The sequence below is a fragment of the Natator depressus genome, chromosome 14, assembly GCF_965152275.1.
Source record: "Natator depressus isolate rNatDep1 chromosome 14, rNatDep2.hap1, whole genome shotgun sequence".
Classification (NCBI taxonomy): domain Eukaryota; kingdom Metazoa; phylum Chordata; order Testudines; family Cheloniidae; genus Natator; species Natator depressus.
This window is the reverse complement of record NC_134247.1, coordinates 37,363,918-37,383,173: the sequence shown is the minus strand read 5'-3', so window position 1 is coordinate 37,383,173 and position 19,256 is coordinate 37,363,918. Positions and strand designations below refer to the sequence as shown.

General features: G+C 42.4%; 1 protein-coding gene and 2 non-coding genes across 3 annotated transcripts; 2 read left to right on the top strand and 1 right to left on the bottom strand.

Annotated features, from left to right (window-relative positions):
• Positions 1-5,847: 5,847 nt before the first annotated feature.
• Positions 5,848-5,920, top strand: TRNAV-CAC (transfer RNA valine (anticodon CAC)). Its single transcript has one exon. It is a non-coding gene; the product is annotated as a tRNA-Val (tRNA).
• Positions 5,921-8,324: 2,404 nt separating this feature from the next.
• On the bottom strand, positions 8,325-8,433 carry TRNAL-CAA (transfer RNA leucine (anticodon CAA)). Its single transcript has 2 exons — positions 8,396-8,433; positions 8,325-8,370 (listed from the first exon to the last, which is right to left on the bottom strand). It is a non-coding gene; the product is annotated as a tRNA-Leu (tRNA).
• A 9,647-nt stretch (positions 8,434-18,080) lies between these two features.
• LOC141998341 (olfactory receptor 12D1-like) lies at positions 18,081-19,022 on the top strand. The gene has a single exon (XM_074971093.1). It carries the CDS (start codon positions 18,081-18,083, stop codon positions 19,020-19,022), a length of 942 nt encoding a protein of 313 aa, XP_074827194.1.
• Positions 19,023-19,256: the final 234 nt, after the last annotated feature.

Below are 19,256 nucleotides of genomic sequence, written 5' to 3'. Positions count from 1 at the left end.
AACTATGCTGTAGAAGGGCCCTGGAATTTGAAAAAAATATGGCATCTTGGCCTCCCAGAACAGCTCATAACACTAAAGAAAACAAGGAGGGGGTAAAGGCACTTTTTTGGTGGTGTCTGAGTGGTCTAAGGCAGTGTGCTTCTCAAACGATCTGATGCGGGGGACCGGCAATTTTGTTTTCCAATGTGCGCGCAGACCGGCAGCCGCTGGCTCGCGGACCACCACTTTGAGTAGCACTGGTCTAAGGAGCCAGACACAGAGCTTTATTTTCTCCTTACTTGGGTGTTCTGATCTCTGGATGGAGGCCGGGCTTCAAATCCCACTCCTGACACAACCCTTTTCTTTTAGCTGAAGGAATGGTCTCAGTCCAATCTCTCATATAACATTACAACACCCAGGGCTTAGCATTTCTAGTACAGTAGTTGCAAGAGAAATTGGAGGGAATTTAAATAGCTTCAGAAGCTGGGCGTTCAGGGCACCCAGTTAGGTAAATTCTAACCCCTTTCTCCAGCAGAGACTTGGCATTGCTTGAGGAGAGCCAGTTTTGTGGAGGAAAAGGAGAGCAGCTGAGTGACTAATGGGAGTTAGATTCACATAGGCATTTTGAAACAATTTTGTTTTTTAGAGAGGAAAAAAAAAAAAGGAAATAATTTGCTGTCAGGCCTGAAATGGTAACCTGTCCCAGTACAGTGGCAGAGGCAATTTACCAAATTAGTCACACATTTATTTAGTGAATCAGTTTGTCTTTTGAGAATAAAGAGACTGACAGATGGCTACAGACAAGAAAGTTTGTTGGGTGTGTGATAAACATAGAAGTAAAAAAGCAGCTGGAAACAGAAGATTATTGTATACAAAATCTAGCATCCTTGTTCTTTCCGGCTTGGTTGGACAGCGAGGCCCATGCCTGGAGTTGCTGTAGCTAAGGAGCAGTATCAAAGCCGTTTCCGTAGTCTAGCGGTTATGATATTCACTTATCACACAGCAGTGCCTGGGTTAAAACTGGACAGAAACCCTTCAAAGTTTTCATTTCCTTACTGTTTGAAAAAGAACATAGACCAGATCCTCAAAGATGCTGGGTATTTCAATGGGATTTAGGCACCTAAATACTATTGCAGAACTGAGTCTTAGCGTCTAAATTTATCCCAACTAATCAGACATTAAAGTAAGTATTATTTTCCACATTTGAGCATCAAAGGCAAAGAAAGGGTCGAAATCCAGAGAAACAACAGCAAAAAATGGTTGTCTTTATATAGATAGATATAGATATATTGCTCATAGCAACAGGAATCAATGTAGAGTGGGATCTAAAATACTGAAAGATTAATCTTTGCTATACAAATAATAATGAATGATAATTAATAATATAATAAAGGACCTTGAATTCCTTCATAATGTTATGGTTCTTGGAACTTCCAGACGTATTGGCCAGAATTTTCTAGAGCCAGATTTTCAGAAGAACTCAGCACACTGAGTGCTCCACCTGAAACAACAGCAAAAAGTTGCCTTTAGATAGATAGATAGATAGATGGGGTTTAGGGGGACAGATAGATCGATAGATAGCCCTACGCCACTTGAGGAGGTGGAGTTACTATGTACGTGTAGTAGGGAACTTACATAGGTGGGACAAGGCTGTAATGTGTACAGTGAGGTAATTAGGACAACCTAAGGTGCTGTAGGTTGGCTTAATTGTGTAGTGTAGCCCAGGTTTTAATCTCATGGTGGTGGGTTAGAGCCCCATGTTGGGTGTCTTGTTTCCTTTGCTTAGGAGTGCTTGTTCACACACCTATCTCCTTGCTTTCCAGTTCAGGGAAGGAGAAAATAACCACATCTTCTGGTATTAAATGGCAAAACTTTTCAAAATGACCCTGCCCCCCCAGTCAGTGAAACCTATGGTGAGAAACTTGCCCTCAATTTTACTGCATTTTGGTTTCTTGTCTTGTTGGTTGCTCCCTAGGCACTGACAGGGAAATGTCCATGGAAAAGTGGAGTGGATGTGAGCTTTCTTGATTCTGAGATTTGCCTGCGTTTTGGCCTCATTGTGAGAAGGGCAAATTGGATGAGACTTTGCAGCATTTCTGATGACTGTTTGAGTTTGGAAAGTAAGCTCTTTGTTGTCCTGTTCTTCAAAGGGAAACTGAGTGAGCGGATATACACTGGCAGCTGAGAAAGCCTTAGAAGGGGACATCCAAAGCTGGGCACAATCGGTTTCTGTCGTGGAGTGGTTATCATGTTTGCTTCACACGCAAAATGTCCCTGGCTTAAAACTAGGCAGAAACAGTGCCTTTTCTCTCTACTGATCAGTTTTGGTCTTCCTTCATTCCAAGCCCTTTTCTGAAATACACCTGTATTTCCCACACTTTTTGTTCATTATTCTTTCCTTTTATGAAATGTTAGGGTCTTAATTTAATTGCCACACAACTTTGCTCATGAATTAATGTTTAACATGACATTTTACAGCCTTTTCCTAGGCCCTCCTTTCTGTCACTTACATTCATTGCACCTAGCATTTCAAAGGAAAGTTCCGAATCATTGATGTTGGATTCACTTTCTTTATTTCTTTCTAATTCTTTCTTTCACATAGATGGGGAAACCTGTGTTTGAGCAAGTGAGCTTACTGCTCCCTCTTTCTAGATTGAAGTTGCCACAATTAAAAACTTCCCTATACGCAAATATCTATGTGAAAATATTTTCTAAACCATTGCACAGATCCTGGGCAGGGCTAGGAGTGGGGCAGATTAATAATTGTCTGTTCTTTATGTTGGTGCTTGCTAATTGGCCATTTGGAATTTTCATCAGTGATGGCATTACACCCAAAAGATAATCTCAAAATGCAGAGAAGAAATGGTTATCTGGGCTAATAAATAGTTCTTGGCGTTGTCAAAGTTTGACTCAGACTCACAATTTATCAGACCACTCTGTTTTATTAGCAAAGCTGCTCTGCTAATACATTTAGAAGTGAGCCCCCCGAGTGGGGCTTGTGTCTCTTAATTTATACAGTTTTTTGGAGAACAAGTTACAGAGAAGTTACAGACAAAAGAAGAAAAAGATTTTTAGTCACCACCCTTCGAGATCCCTGAGACCAGTCACGTATCTTCAATTACCTGCCATCCTTAACAATCTCCCTTAACAGCTTCCAGTTAACTTAACTAATTGCCCTTCACACCTTCCATTCTGATGCCTGCTTCTTAGACGTGCTGGCTCTATCTTAATTGCTTCTCCATTCAAAAGCTAACTGTCCCTACGTGTGCTCCCTCAGATACTTTGTAACATGATTTGGCATGCCCTCTCATATACAATGTATCCAGCATGTCCCCTTATACAACGTTATACTTATACAATGTTATACTTCCACAGTGTAACACCAAAAGTGATGCATTCTAGTGTGAAAGAAGAACCCATTCATGTCTTATGAGGGTTTGCAATGTAGTTATAGCCATGCAGGTCCCAGGAAAGCTTGTTTTTCTCACCAACAGAAACTGGCGCAGTGAAAGATATTATCTCACCCACCTGAGCGTTTGCTAGCCACATATCAGGGTTCCCTCCCCACTCTGAACTCTAGGGTACAGACGTGGGGACCTGCATGAAAGACTCGCTAAGCTTATTTCTATCAGCTTGGGTTAAAACTTCCCCAAGGCACAGATTCCTTGCCTGCCTTGGGATTGCTGCCACCACCAAGTGATTTAACAAACAGTCAGGCAAAGGACGGTTCATCCTGGTTTTTTTGTATCTTTAAAGTTTTGCCTAGAGGGGAATCCTCTGTGTTTTGAATCTGATTACCCTGTAAAGTATTTACCATCCTGATTTTACAGAGATGATTCCTTTTCCTTTTCTTTCAATAAAATCCTTCTTTTAAGAACCCAGGGGTTTGGGTCTGTAGTCCCTTTGTAACCAATTGGCGAGGATATATGCTCAAGCCTTCCCCAGGAAAGGGGGTGTAGGGCGTGGGGGAATATTTTGGGGGAATAGGACTCCAAGTGGTCCTTTCCCTGATTGTTTGTTAAATCATTTGGTGATGGCAGTGATCACAAGGCAAGAAAGCAATTTGTGCCTTGGGGAAGCTTTAACCTAAGCTGGTAAGAATAAGCTTAGGGGGTCTTTCATACGGGTCCCCACATCTGTACCCCAGAGTTCAGAGTGGGGAAGGAAACCTGACACCACACTACCTGAGAAGTGAGGAAATAAGACTCAAAGCAGAAAAAATGGAACAAAGAAGTTTAATTCCTAGCAGAAAAATGGGCCGTGCCCCTTTGTCAGCTCAAACCAATCTCCGACGAGTCTGTGACCTCTTGTGGATATTGCTGTTTCTGTTATTTAGACAATATCACTTCTAGTATATCCATTGAATCAGATTTATGCTGCAGTATTGCTGTGTATCCAAAGAGATTCATTCAGTTATGCACACGAGTGAATTGAGATGGGCAGTCGGAATCAGCCAGTTCTCCCCCATCTCAAAATCTTTGCTTTTTTAAAAATGCCCTTTTTTTGTGCTGTTTATAAGGGACAGGGCAAAAAGAAGGCCAGATAATAAGCTACTGGGGGGGAAAGTGCTGCGTTTCTTTTAATTCGCAGTGAAGAATGAAAGGAGAATTGTGTTGAAAATTTTCTTTCCTTGATTGAGGATGGAACCAAGGCAGCAGCAAAGAGAACCCTAACCAGGCCTAGGTCAAATCTGGATCACCAGACACTTTTGAATGGACCCTGAAATCTTTTTCTTTACTTATTATTATTATTATTATTATTATTATTATTATTATTATTATTATTATTATTATCATTTTTAAAAATTATTTTCTCTGGAGTCCGGACCTTTTCTATACCTTGACCAAGAAATTTGGACCTTGACAAAAAATAATTGACTACCTCTGTAGTAGACCATAAGGGACGTGAGTTGGGATTTTTTTTTTTTTTTTTTGGTCAACTCCTCTACCCTTTCTAAGTCTACTTTCCAGGGTGGATAAAAATCAATGATTAAAAAAAAATAAAATTAAAAAATCGGATTTTATTATTTAAATCGGATTCTTTTGGATAAAATGCTTTTTCAGGAAAAAACCTCTCTAAAGATATTTTTAATTAAGATACATTATAGCTCAAAGATCTCTCATCACGGAATAGGGATGATAAATTCTAATTCTATAGTATGAGACAATATATTCATGTAATGTTTAAGAAAAATTTTGTAAATGAGTTCCAATAATTCATGGATTAGGGACCCAATTTTATGGGGTTCCACAAGCTTCTGTATAGATTCTTTAGGTTAATCTTTCTATCTACCCAATGGGACTCAGTGCTCCATCTAGAAGATACCATCAGAGAGTTCTCAAACTGTACATCGGGGCTCTCAGCTTTGTCTGCCCCCAGTTTGTCAACTGTGTGCAGGCAGGAAGCAGGCAAAGTGCTGAGCCTGGCCCCACCTGGGCTCCGGGATCATGCTATTTTGCACAGCACAGGCAAGTCCATGTTTCATCTCCTTGTCCTCCTGGGTAAGCCAGACCCTTCCCCAGAAGTGGTTTCATTCGAAGCTGGAGGGATCTAAGTACCTGCAGGTTTCCCTCCCTCATCTTTCTTGTAGTGCATTTCGGAGTGTTGCATTGTTATGCCTGGGAGCTGACAGGGAATGTCCATGGGAAAGTGAAGTGAAAGTGAGGTTTCTTGGTTGGGAGCTTTCCTGTGTTTTGTCTCCTTGTGAGAAGGGGAAATTGGAGGAGCTATTGCAGTTTGAGTTGTTTGAGTTAAAAAAGAAGCTACTGGTGTACTTTGTTTTCCTGTTTTTCAAAGAGAAACAATGATAGCTGATGCAGTGGCTAGTAAGTAAACTGTATTAAATGGGCCAAATGCTTACCCCACATGGTTTCTGTAGTGTAGTGGTTATCACGTTCGCCTCACACGCGAAAGGTCCCCGGTTCGAAACCGGGCAGAAACAGTGTCTTGTTTTGCTTCGTATTCCTTGTGTTTTCTTTCTTTCCAAGTCCTTTATCAAGCTTTCTTCCTCATTATTTTTTGCTTTCATGAAACGTTAAGGTCTGATGGGAGGGTTTACCCTGCATTTTGAGGGAAGGACTAGACTCATTTGGGAGATTGCCAGCTACTTAACAAATATGAACCTTGAAGAAGCCAGGGAAATTAATTTCCAGCCAGGGAAGTTAATTTCACAGTAAAAAAATCTTAGTTTGTTCTTCACTTGCAAATTGAAGAAATCCACATTTGTTTCCCGATTCCCTCTTCTTCTACATGATGTTGGGAAGGGCTTTGGTGACCATATAAAAATCAAAGCTCCCCACTTCTAGCAGCAGAATGTGGGCAGGTTTCCACTGTGCACCTCGAAGTCCAGGCTGCATGGCCTTTTACACACATAGACGTGCAAATCATTCTTCCCTTTGCTTGCTAGCCTAACCACATTTACGATGACAATAAGAGACATTCAGCTTGACCCAAGATGAATATTTTTTCCAATGTTCTTGTTGAAACAAAACCAAAACATTATTTTGGGTCAACCAAAACATTTCAGTCCATCAAATATTCATCCCAAACCTTTCATCCCACTCTATAGACCATGGAATTCGGAAGTAACCATCAGGGAGAAACTGACCATTTGCCTCTTCCATTCCTGAGGTCCAGCTCACCCACCTCTTAAGGCGAACAGTTGTTCCCTTCTTTGAGATTTCCTTTGAGGACCTTCTCCGCAGGGGGGCTGATGTCCTGCAGAAATGCCTGTGTGGCTTGGGGAGAACTGGCTTGTCTGCCCCCTCTCTAAGAGCTGAGAAGCTTTTTCTGACTCTCCCTCACTATGTGAGTGAAAGAGCACCTCCCGCTGGTAGGAGAACACCAAATTCAACCCTCCTGCGCTGGTTTCTCTGACCAGCTGGTAAATCATCCCCAGCAATCTGGTCTAGAAACCAGCATCTAACCAGCCTTCTAATAGCCCCTGTTTGCTAGCTGGAGAGCGAAGGAACAAAGAAAGGAGGGAAACATTGGAAACAGAATCTCAGATCACAAAGAAACTTCCTTAGGGCTCCTTCTGCACTGTGAGCGTGCCTCTCAAGAGCTGCTGCCGCAGACAGCCTATCTCGCTCAGTCGTAAAGCATGAGACTCTGAATGTCAGGGTTGTGAGTTCAAGCCTCGAGTTGGACATGTGAGCCCTCCGCTTATCGGCTGGACCAAATTGTATGGCTTCCTTGTACCTGTCTCTAACCCCTCATCACGGAATTTGTGATGATTTTACCAAAACCGGTTGGAGAGTAAAACAAGATGGCAAAAAAACTATTTTGTTTAAAAAAAGAAAAAAGACGTATCCTCACTTTATAATATTGGAAATGGTTTTAATTTGTTTTCTGTTTCTATTTCGTACCAATTTACTGGGCTAAAAATATCCAGGGCACATTAAGGAAATTAGTAGCTGAGAGCCTGCGGTAACATCACCTGAAGAAGAAGAAGCGGTTGAGTGCTAAAAAGGGCTAAGGAAATAATGTTATTTCAAAAGGGAAAGTGGTGTTGTGTGTTAAAAGGCTGGCTTAAAAATTTCTAATTGTTATTTTCTCATTCCTCACACCCCGACCCTGCCTAGCTAGGAAAGGAAGGGAATTGTGCTAATCAGTCGATAGATTTCTCTGACATGAAAAAGGGACATGAGGTTGTTTGTAGTTAGCTCAAAAGAAAGAAAACGGAGGGAAAACTGCTGGCTGGGAACTAAATATGCAGGACAAAGGGCTGGGATTCTTCTATTCTCATATCGGTTAAGTAGCTGGTAATCTCCCAAATGATGGTCTGTTCCTCTCCCCAGAATGCAGGCTAACTCCCTAAAGTTTCATGAAAGGAAAAATAAAGAGGAAGCCAGCATAGAATTTATGGATGTATTTGAGAAAGGAAAGGAAATGGACTGAAAGAAGACAAAAGGACTCAGAAGCGAGAAAAGGGTTATTGTTTATAAGAGGCTTTGAACCACCATCCTCTGGGTTGTGAAGCAAATGTGATAACCACTAGCATTTGGCACATTTAATAGAGCCTTAGGGCTTGTCGACACTGGCATTTTACAGTCTCATGCTCTACTGACTGAGCTAGTCCGGCTGGGCAAGAAAGCTTCTTGAAGGCACAGAGAGTGAAGAAGGAGCACTGAGGAAGTTTCTTTGCCCACTGAGGTTCATTTTCTGACATTTGCCTTCTTTCCTGGTTCCTTCACTCTCCAGCTAGCAAACAGATTCTGAAGGTATTTAAAATTCCCTCTAACTTCTCTTGCTGGTATTCCAACAAAAATCCTAAGCAAGCGCTCTTCAAATGTTACGAGAGAGATTGAAATAAGGCCATTTCTTCAGGTAGAATAAAGAGGGCGTGTCAAGAGTGGGATTTGAACCCACGCCTCCATAGGGAGACCAGAAAACCCAAATACAGGAAAGACAGAGCCTTGAGTCTGGCGCCTTAGACCACTCGGCCATCCTGACACCATGGGAAAAAAAGCCATCTCTCCACCCTAGTTTCCTTCAATATTTGATGAGCCGCTCAGGGAGGCCAAGACGGCATCTCTCTTTGAACAGCTACAGCACATCTGGTTTTTAAACACAATCACCCTAAAGTTGCAGGTTTCCTAGAACCCTGTGAGTTCTGAGGTGTTCTAGTCTCCCTGCTCATGTATTAGGGGAATAAAAAGGTGGTCACGAGGATAGAGGCAGAATACAGACACTCAGCTTTAGGACGAACCTCAAATTCCCGCACGGTGGGCCACATAGTCAAACAGCCAGCACTCACAATTGGTACTGGCTTCCCCCCACCCTGCCCCAGAATAGCTCAGCACTCAGTGTGGTGAGCCCTTCTGGAAATCTTGCAAAAGTGTTTGGTGCCTGAATGGGAGTTAAGTTCTTCTGAAAATGATTTTTTTGTTTTGTTTCACCGAGAAAATTGGGGTGTGGGGGGGATATTGATCTAGGGTGAACCTGAATGTTTATTGCAGTTTTCAGTCAGCTCCACTTGGCTTTCTAAGGCTACTTTCTCTACAGTTTCGGAAGCTGATCCATTCCCCACTATAGAGGGTACAAGAAGAGAGAGTGAAGGAACCCCTGTGCTCAGTATCACAACCTGAACCCAAGCAAAACGTCTCTGAGGGTGAGATATTACCTGTAATCAGAGTAACAGCCGTGTTAGTCTGTATTTGCAAAAAGAAAAGGAGGACTTGTGGCACCTTAGAGACTAACCAATTTATTTGAGCATGAGCTTTCGTGAGCTACAGCTCACTTCATCGGATGCATACTGTGGAAACACAGTATGCATCCGATGAAGTGAGCTGTAGCTCACGAAAGCTCATGCTCAAATAAATTGGTTAGTCTCTAAGGTGCCACAAGTCCTCCTTTTCTTTTTACCTGTAATCAGTTTCTTAATGTATTAGGCTTCGGCTTGAGTGTTTTGTTTTATTTTGCTTTGTGACTTATTTTGTTCTGTCTGTTATTACTTGAAACCACTTAAATCCTACTTTTTATACTTAATAAAATCACTTTTGTTTCTTAATAAACCCAGAGTAAGTGATTAATACCTGGAGGAGCAAAGAGCTGATATAGAGGGTGAACAATTTATGAATTTACCCTGTATAAACTTCATGCAGAGTAAAACGGATTTATTTGGGGTTTGGATCCCATTGGGAGCTGGGTGTCTGGGAGCTGGAGACAGGTGCTGAGCTGTTTTTAGTTAAAGTCTGCAGCTTTGGGGGCGTGGCCCAGATCCTGGGTCTGTGTTGCAGCAGGCTAGCATGTTTGGCTCAACAAGGCACGGTTCTGGAGTCCCAAGCTGGCAGGGAAAATGGGCTCAGAGGTAATTTCAGCACATCAGGTGACAGTCCTAAGGGGATCTCTGTGAGCGAACCCATCACAATGGTGTAGTAGACCAGGATATGTGTACAGCTGATTGCTTTGAGACACTGGTAATGATTTTAAGTGAGTTTTACATGTGCTGGCTGGAGAACAGACAAAGTAGCTACTGGTTTGTTATTTTGTGTTTGCTTCTTTCAGGGAAGGGAAATAGAGGCAAGAAAATCAGCAAAATGAGTGAGAGTGAGGCTGAGAAGAAGCTAGAAGTGCACAGGTTGCAGATTGCTGAGAAGGAAAATGAACATAAAAGACAGATGGAATTAAGAGAAATGGAGATTGATACGCAATTTGCCTGGGGACAAAAGCTGCTCACGAAAGAGCCATGGAAGGCCAGAGGTTAGCCCAAGAAGCTGCTCAAGAAGAGAGGCAGGAAGCTCAGGAGGAGAAGGAACGAGAGAGAGGCAGCAAGCCCTGAAGTTAAAAGACCAAGAAATACAGGCCCAAATTGGGACCCAAAAGCATGAACTGGCTGTAATGGAGTGGAAGAGACAGAACCCTTCAGCAGCTGGCTCCACTTCCCCAAAGATCCATACATGGGAACAGTTATGTCCACCATATAACGAATCCAGTGATGTTGCCAAGTATTTCATCACCTTTGTGAGACTGTGCCCTCTCCATGCGATTCCTGAGGATCAGACGATGGCTACTTTGGTTGCCAAATTGCCAGGGAGAGCTCAGGACATATTCAATAAGATGCCTATTGTTGATGCTTCAAACTATGGTATCTTTAAGGAATTGGTTTTGAAACAGTTTCAGATTACGCCTGAGACCTACAGGGTTAAATTCACAACTCTTTCAACTCCCAGAGCCCTTCTACAGCACAGATGATTTGTCTACACATTCACCCTGAGCCAAATGTGCAGGTTTCCGGGAGCCCTGTGAGTTCCATGGTGTTTTAGTCTCCCTGCTGATTTCTTATGAGAATAAAAGATGGACACCAGAACTGAGGCAGAATACAGACACAGCATGATGAGAAAACAATGGTGAACCTCAAACTCCAGCAGTGTGGGCCACATAGACAAGTAAGCAGCACCCACAATCTTGACAAGCTTTTTTCCAAAAGAACTCAGCACTCAGTGTATTGAGCCCTTCTGAAAATCTGGTGAAAGATTTTAGTGCCTAACTGGGAGCCTAGTTCTTCTGAAACCCTGGCTCTAGTGGTGGGTGTGAGACCTTCTGAAAATTCTGGTCAATGTGTCTGGAAGCTCCAAGAACCATCACAACTTTGAGCATTTACACCCATAACATGCACAGCCCATAACATGTTAAAGGAAACTAGGTTGGATAAGCCACTGTCTGTGCAGTGTCAGAGTGTCCGAGGGGATCAACCCCATCATGATCCATTTTGGATCATCCCCACCTCTCTGCTTTAGACACTACAAGTCAACTCCAGCCTTAAATCCGTTATGAGCTAATAAAAACCATTTCTTTTTCTTTCCAGATCTGCTACTTTCATTCACAAACTGACCTAATGTGCTTAAAAGGCACATTACTCTACCCCTCAATCCTCCTTTTTTCAACCCCTTAAGAACAGGAAGAAGAAGAAGAAGAAGAAGAACTCAGTTCATTCATTTAACTAGTAGTCTCCTTTTTGGCTATATTAACAGGAAAGATCTCTCAATAGATTAATGTCACTCATAGGTACGAAAAGAAAAAGCACCATCTGCTCTAGAAACTCCCTGAAGAAGCAGAGTAACAAATCTACACTGACAAACTCCTAGAGTCCTGACCAGAGGTATTCTGCCTACTACCCAAAATCCATAAACCTGGGAATCCTGGATGCCCCATCATCTCAGGCATTGGCACCCTGACAGCAGGATTTTCTAGCTATGTGGTGATCTTCCAGAAAACACCATCCTAGCCACTATGGATTTAGAAGATCTCTACATCAACATTCCACACAAAGATGGACTACAAGCCACCAGGAACAATATTCCTGATAATGTCACGGCAAACCTGGTGGTTGAGCTTTGTGACTTTGTCCCCACCCACAACTATTTCAGATCTGGAGATGATTTATACCTTTAAGTCAGTGGCACTCCTATGGGTACCCGCATGGCCCCACAGTATGCCAACATTTTTATGGCTGACTTAGAACAACGCTTCCTCAGCTCTCATCCCCTAGCGTCCCTACTCTACTTGTGCTACTTTGATGACATCTTCATCATCTGGACCCATCGGAAGGAGGCCCTTGAGGAATTCCACCAGGATTTCAATAATTTCCACCCCACCATCAACCTCAGCCTGGACCAGTCCACACAAGGGATCCACTTTCTGGACACTATAGTGCAAATAAATGATGGTCACATAAACACTACCCTATAACGGAAACCTACTGACTGCTATACTTACCTACATGCTTCCAGCTTTCATCCAGACAACATCACACGATCCATTGTCTACAGCCAAGCCCTAAGATATAACCAGATTTGCTCCAGTCCCTCAGACAGAGACATACACCTACAGGATCTCTATCAAGCATTCTTAAAACTACAATACCCACCTGGGGAAATGAAGAAACAGATTGATAGAGCCAAAAGGGTACCCAGATGTCACCTACTACAGGAAAGGCCAACAAAGAAAGTAACAGAACACTACTAACCATCACCTACAGCCCCCAACTAAAACCTCTCCAGTGCATCATTAAGGACCTACAACCATCCTGAAGGACGATCTCTCACTCTCACAGACCTTGGGAGACAGGCCAGTCCTCACTTACAGACAGCCCCCCAACCTGAAGAAATTCCTCACTGGCAACCACACACCACACAACAGAAACACTAACCCAGGAACCGATCCCTGCAACAAACCCCGTTGCCAACTCTGACCGCATATCTATTCAAGGGATACCGTCATAGGACATAACCACATCAGCCACACCATTAGGGGCTCATTCACCTGCACAACTACCAATGTGATATATGCCATCATGTACCAGCAATGCCTCTCTGCCATGTACATTGGCCAAACCGGACAGTCTCTACGCAAAGGAATAAATGGACACAAATCAGACATCAAGAATTGTAACTTTCAAAAACCAGTAGGAGAGCATTTCCATCTCCCTGAACACTCAATAAGAGACTTAAAAGTGGACATTCTTCAACAAAAAACTTCAAAAACAGACTTCAACAAGAAACTGCAGAACTGGAATTAATTTGCAAATTTGACACCGTCAGATTAGGCCTGAATAAAGACTGGGAGTGGCTGGGTCACTACAAAAAAATAACTTTCCCTCTGTTGATACTCACACCTTCTTGTCAGCTGTTGGGAATGGGCCACATCCACCATGATTGAATTGGTCTCGTTAGCACTGACCCCCCACTTGGTAAGGCAACTCCCATCTTTTCGTGTGCTGTATATTTATGCCTGCTTACTGTATTTTTCACTCCATGCATCTGATGAAGTGGGTTATATCCCACAAAAGCTTATGCCCAGATAAATTTGTTAGTCTGTAAGGTGCCACAAGGACTCCTCATTGGTTAAGTCTGAAGAAGTCATTGCTTATATAACTATTGTGAATATGTTTATAGTAAATGAGGGAGGCAGAAGCTAACTAAACTAACTATTGTGGGTATGTTAATAATAAATAAAGCAGTCAGGAACCCCCTGAACTGGTAAGATTGCCTTAGACAATCTGCAAAGTGATTGGTGTGTACAAAATTTGCAAAGTTCTTGGTCCTTACATACAAGACGTATAGATGTTAGTAGCTAGGAAAGCTGTATCTTAACTGTGTAGTGTGTGATATGAATTGGAATTGTGGTATCACCTTGTACCTAAACCCCTTGCATCTGGGCCTGGCCAGCATGGGCAAAGAGCTTTTACATGCCTAATAAGAAAACTTTAGTGATGCGTTGGAGTTGAAATGAGGTGGGTCTTTTTGGATCCCAGAGAACTGGATAGAGCGTTCTCCCAGAACTGGATGAGGTGTTCTGGATAAGCCAAGTGGAAAGGTCTTGGAGGGAATCCCAACAATGGTGTCAAAGTCTCCGAACACAATGAAGTCTTCTGAATGTCATCACCATGTCAGACACATATTAGAATCTTCCTCAACTCCTCCACACTCTCAGTCACGTCTGTAGGGGATGAAGTCTTCCAGGTACAAGTCATTACCAAAACATGGTAGACTGGGGCAATTTGCTCACTTCTTTGCCACACTGATGATCTGAGTTGCTTTGGTTCTGTTCATAAATACCCCCTGCAAAATTGCATCTAATTTGCTAAATCTGTTTTAACCCTTCACGGTCTAATGGAACGATTAATCACAGTCAACCAAATTCAGAATCATGATGGAACAGTTCCGTGGTTTTAGTAAAAATAAAAATAAAAAATAAATGAACCCAACAACAATATTTGCTAACCAAGGTTTTATTTTTTTAGGCTGGGATATTCAAATGTATTGAAAGCAAGCTGAGTGCCTAACTCCCTTAGGATTTCTGCTTTATTTATTTATTTATTTTCCCAGCGGCTCCTGTCTACACAATAATGCTTGACTTTGTTCTCTGTAGGGAAGTCTTGGCTTGTTATGCACAGACCAGTAACCCTCACATGGTTCAGTGATTCTGCCCCAGAGGAGCCATCTAGAGAATGGAAACTGGTTTTCCCCCTGTGATTCAGACTGTGAATATGATAAAAAGGTTCATTTGTTCAACAGATTCAGCACACCATCCAGAAGTTCATTCAACAGGAGCTTGCATCTCTCTTCTATTCTGAAGAGACAGATATTCCTGCTAGTTCTCTTCAGCGCCCTTTGACTCCAGTCATTGTTATTGTTTCCATTACAAGGAGGACCAAAGCGTCCCATGGCTGAGCTTTGAGGGAACAGCACGAGAGAGTTGCCAAGGGTAGGATTTTCAAACTGCCTCAGACTCCTTTTGAAAAGCTCCTGACTCCAGAAATGCAAGTCGCCCTAACAGCCAATGCTTGGGAAACTTGTGTATTCTCCAGTAAATTAAGGTAGGCTTCTAGACTAGGAGTTTCAAAACACAGCATGTTTAAGAAGGTGGAATAGATTTCATAGATTCATGAATTTTAAGGCCAGAAGGGACCATTATTATGATCTAGTCTGACATCCTGTATAACTAGGCTTGGAAAAATGCAAATTTTGTTTTTTTTTCCAATATATTTTTGATGGATAATATCAATGTTTATTTGTAAACATTTTTATCAATTTAAATTTTCACAGCTGTGGGAAATTTATAGGGTGGGGGTTAGACAATAATTATGTAATGACAAAAAGAAAAGGAGTACTTGTGGCACCTTAGAGACTAACAAATTTATTTGAGCATAAGCTTTCGTGAGCTCCTTTTCTTTTTGCGAATACAGACTAACACGGCTGCTACTCTGAAATATGTAATGACAGTGGACACTGAGATTCAAAAAGTTTAAGATTTATAACCCTTAAAACACAAATGGTCGATGTCACACATCAAAGTTTACGAAGTAAATAGCCTTAAATTAAACTCTAATGAGTTCTCAAGCAACAATTTTCTGATGTTGCCTAGCTATACATTTCTATTATTAACAGAAATATTTTTTCATTGTTTTGTGTGTGTATGGTAAAATTGACGTTTACTGACATTTACCGATAAAAAGCTAATACCTCCAAGCCTACTTATGCAGCATTCATTACAACGCATTTTATACTCATTAAGGTGGGACTTTAATAAGTTCTCCAGCGGCATTTTTCTAACTTTGCTTATGTCTAAATTTCTATTATCAATGGAAACATTTTTCCATTGGTTTCTGTGTGTACATTGAAATCGATGTTGACTGACCTTAACTGATAAAAAAAGAATGCTTCCAAGCATATGTATAAGAAATGCCAAAGAATCCCACCAAATGATTCCTGCATAACTTGAATGTGAGATATATCAGATAGCAATTCAGTTTAAAAATAAACAGTCTAGTTTAGTGGATAGAATGACCAACTAGGACTCAAGAGACCTACACTTTATTCCAGCTCAGCCACTCACCTGCTGTGTGACCTTGAGTAGATGGTTTCCTCCCTTTGTTCCCCGACACACCCTTTGTATCTCTTGTTTACTTAGATTGTGAGCTGACTGGACTGGGGCAGGGCTATCTCTCACTATGTGTCTGTACAGTGTAAACGGGGCTCTAATCTCAGTTGTCATCTCTCATTGCTACGGTATTACAAATCATAGTAAACATGATGGGAAATGCTCAGTTGGATTGTTATTAGTCTTATTCATCCCTAGATGCAGCTTTCTGTTAATGTCCTAGGATTCCAAGCACATATCCTCCAGTCTCAGCTCCATTATGACTGGGCCAGACATGGCACTTTCCTGAAATACCCTTGGGATACCTTACTGGATTAAATTTAAATATTTCGGAGGTCCATTGTATTCAATGAATGGTTTATGTATTATTGTGGGTTAGAATTGTGTGCAACCTCTCGATGGGGGAGATGTGACAGGTGTGAGGTATGGGGGGTTCAACAGACTATATTGAACAATGTGTCAGACAAGACCAGATTTTTGAGACAAAAGTGGGGGATATTCCTGAGGAATATGTAGGGGGCGGTGAATGCAAATTCCCCAGCTACGGTTATGCAAATTCCCCACCTATGGTTATCCAAAAACCCAGCCATTTGTAGCTACACCCTGAGCAGTGGGCCATTGTCTGCTGATCACCTGTTACATGATGATAAGATGAAAGGCCCAAGATGTCTAAAGAAAAGATGGAACTTTTCAGGGTTGTTCTGTTTCTGAATCTGAGACACTTATGAACTTGTAACCACAGGGAAAACCCAGTTGTGGGTCTGATGGACTGACACTTACCAGAGCCTGAGGCTGGAGTTGGGTGAGCTCTGTTAGTCTTTTTAGCGTGTGTGTAGGCTATTTTATTATTTTTAATATGTTTTTAATAGGTTTTCTCTGTAATGCAATAAATGTGCTTGCTTATAAAGAACTGCATTGAATGCATCCGATGAAGGGAGCTGTAGCTCATGAAAGCTTATGCTCAAATAAATTTGTTAGTCTTTAGGGTGCCACAAGTCCTCCTTTTCTTTTTGCGAATACAGACTAACAAGGCTGCTACTCTGGTAACATAACTGTGAGCCATTAAGCTGTTCATAGCCTTCGGAGAGAAAACAAAGCACTGGTGCTGGCATGTTTAGGCAGTCTGGCTTGCTGGGAATATCCCAGTGTAGGCAGAGAACTTCAGCCTGGAAAAAGCCTGGTCATGAAGGGGAGAGATGTGGTTCTCTACCTAAGAAAGGTGACAGCTGAGGAGCCAGGAGCCTAAAATGAGGCCTTCAGAGGACCACCAGGGGAGAATACAGGTGCAGTGGCCCTAAACTGCGACAATGAAACTAGATGCTACAGGTGATCCCCAGTTCTACTCTTAGCATGTCCATTCTTCTCTACATGCTCCTCCCATTCGTTCCAGTGAGAGTGGTGGGTAATAGAAATAAATTAAATAATAGTAATAATAACAACAGGAGTATTAAACATTTCCCCCCCAAAATCTCACAGAAGGGGCAATGAAAACCAGTGGGATGTAAACTCTGAACAATATTTGATTTTTTTTCACGGTGGTTCAATTAAAATATCTGGATTGGGACCCCTTTTGCAAAAAATCTAAAACACCCTGAGATCTGTGCTTTGCTGGAATGACTTCTTTCCATGTGGCTATTGCCCCAATATCAGATATGCATAGTGTTTATCTGTGAAGAGTTCTTCACCTTTTAGGAACTGCTGAAAATAAATTTATCAAGGACCATGGTCAGGTTTAATGTGTGAGAGTAGGGCACTTTGCAGTCCCATTTCAACATAGGATGGAAGATGCTTTTTCAACTGCAAAGTAGTATGATTAATATGTCCACTTTTATACATTTCTCTTACACCTGCAGTGATAGAAAATCAAATTTCTCTCTCTCGCTCGCTCTCTCTCTATCTCAGCTTCACAAAGAAATGCATCTATCTATCTATCTATCTATCTATCTATCTATCTATCTATCTATCTATCTATCTATCTATCTATCTATCAGCTTCACAAAGAAATGCAAAATTCAGTAATTATTTTGCCCCTTTTTACTATACAATTATATCTGGGTACAGAATGTACCTATGACTGCAGAAAGAAAACAGCCTACCACAAAATGTCTGACTCCAACCCAATGCATTGCGTTGGGAACAGGGTCTGCAACATAGACGGAAGTGGAACTTTAAGCTGCTTTCACTTTCTGCTGCTTTGTCCTCTTCCTCTTGCAGGGATGGAGAACGAGACAGAGGTGAGCGCGTTCATTTTCCTGGGCCTTACCAATGTGAGGGGTCTGCAGTGCTATCTCTTTGCCCTCTTCCTGCTGCTCTACATGGCCAGCGTGCTGGGGAATGGAGCCGTTGTGGCTGTGGTACTGGCCGAGCCCCGGCTTCACACCCCCATGTACTTCTTCCTGGGAAATCTCTCCAGCCTAAACATCTTCTACTCCACAGTCACTGTGCCCAAGATGTTGGCCGGCTTCCTTTCGGGGCACCAGACCATCTCCTTTACCAGCTGCCTGGCACAGCTCCATTTCTTCCATTTCCTGGGCAGCAGTGAGGCCATGCTGCTGGCTGTCATGGCCTACGACCGCTACGTGGCCATCTGCAACCCACTGCGCTATACACTGGTCATGAGCCCACAGGTCTGCCTGCTGCTGGCAGCAGCCACCTGGGCCACTGGCTTCCTGTATGCCCTGATGCACACGGTCATGACCTCTCAGCTGCACTTCTGTGGTCCCAACCGTATCCACCACTTCTTCTGCGACATCAAGCCCCTGCTGAGCCTGGCCTGCAGCAGCACCCGCCTCAACCTGAGCCTCCTCAACATAGTCACTGGGATTATCGGTATGAGTTTGTTCATCATCACGCTCCTCTCCTACCTCTACATCATCTCCTTCCTCTTCCTGAAGGTCCTGTCACGGGAAAGCAGGAGAAAGGCCTTCTCCACTTGCACCTCCCACCTCACCGTGATAGCACTGTACTATGGGACAGTGATGTTCGCCTACATGGGTCCTTCTTCAGGAAGCTCCAAGGGAGAAGAGATGATCATCACCCTAGTGTACAGTGTCATGACCCCAGCTCTGAATCCCTTCATCTACACCCTGAGGAACAGTGAGGTGAAATATGCCACCAGGAAATTTGTCACTAGAAAACTCTTCCCTGAAAGGAACTGAATCAAATGACTGCTTCTTGTTTTGAGTGAAAAGGAGAGATGTTGACCAAGGGAATTATAATGTAGGGGATCTATCTTCTTTATCCCCTGGAAAAATAGACTGTAGGAGACATTCTTGCAGTGACAAAGATGGAGATGGAAAAATGTCCTCCCAGGATTTCTTCATCTCTAATTGTTATGGGGGAAAATGTTTGAAGATTAATATTAAATATTATTCCCAAAGAAAATTGGTATA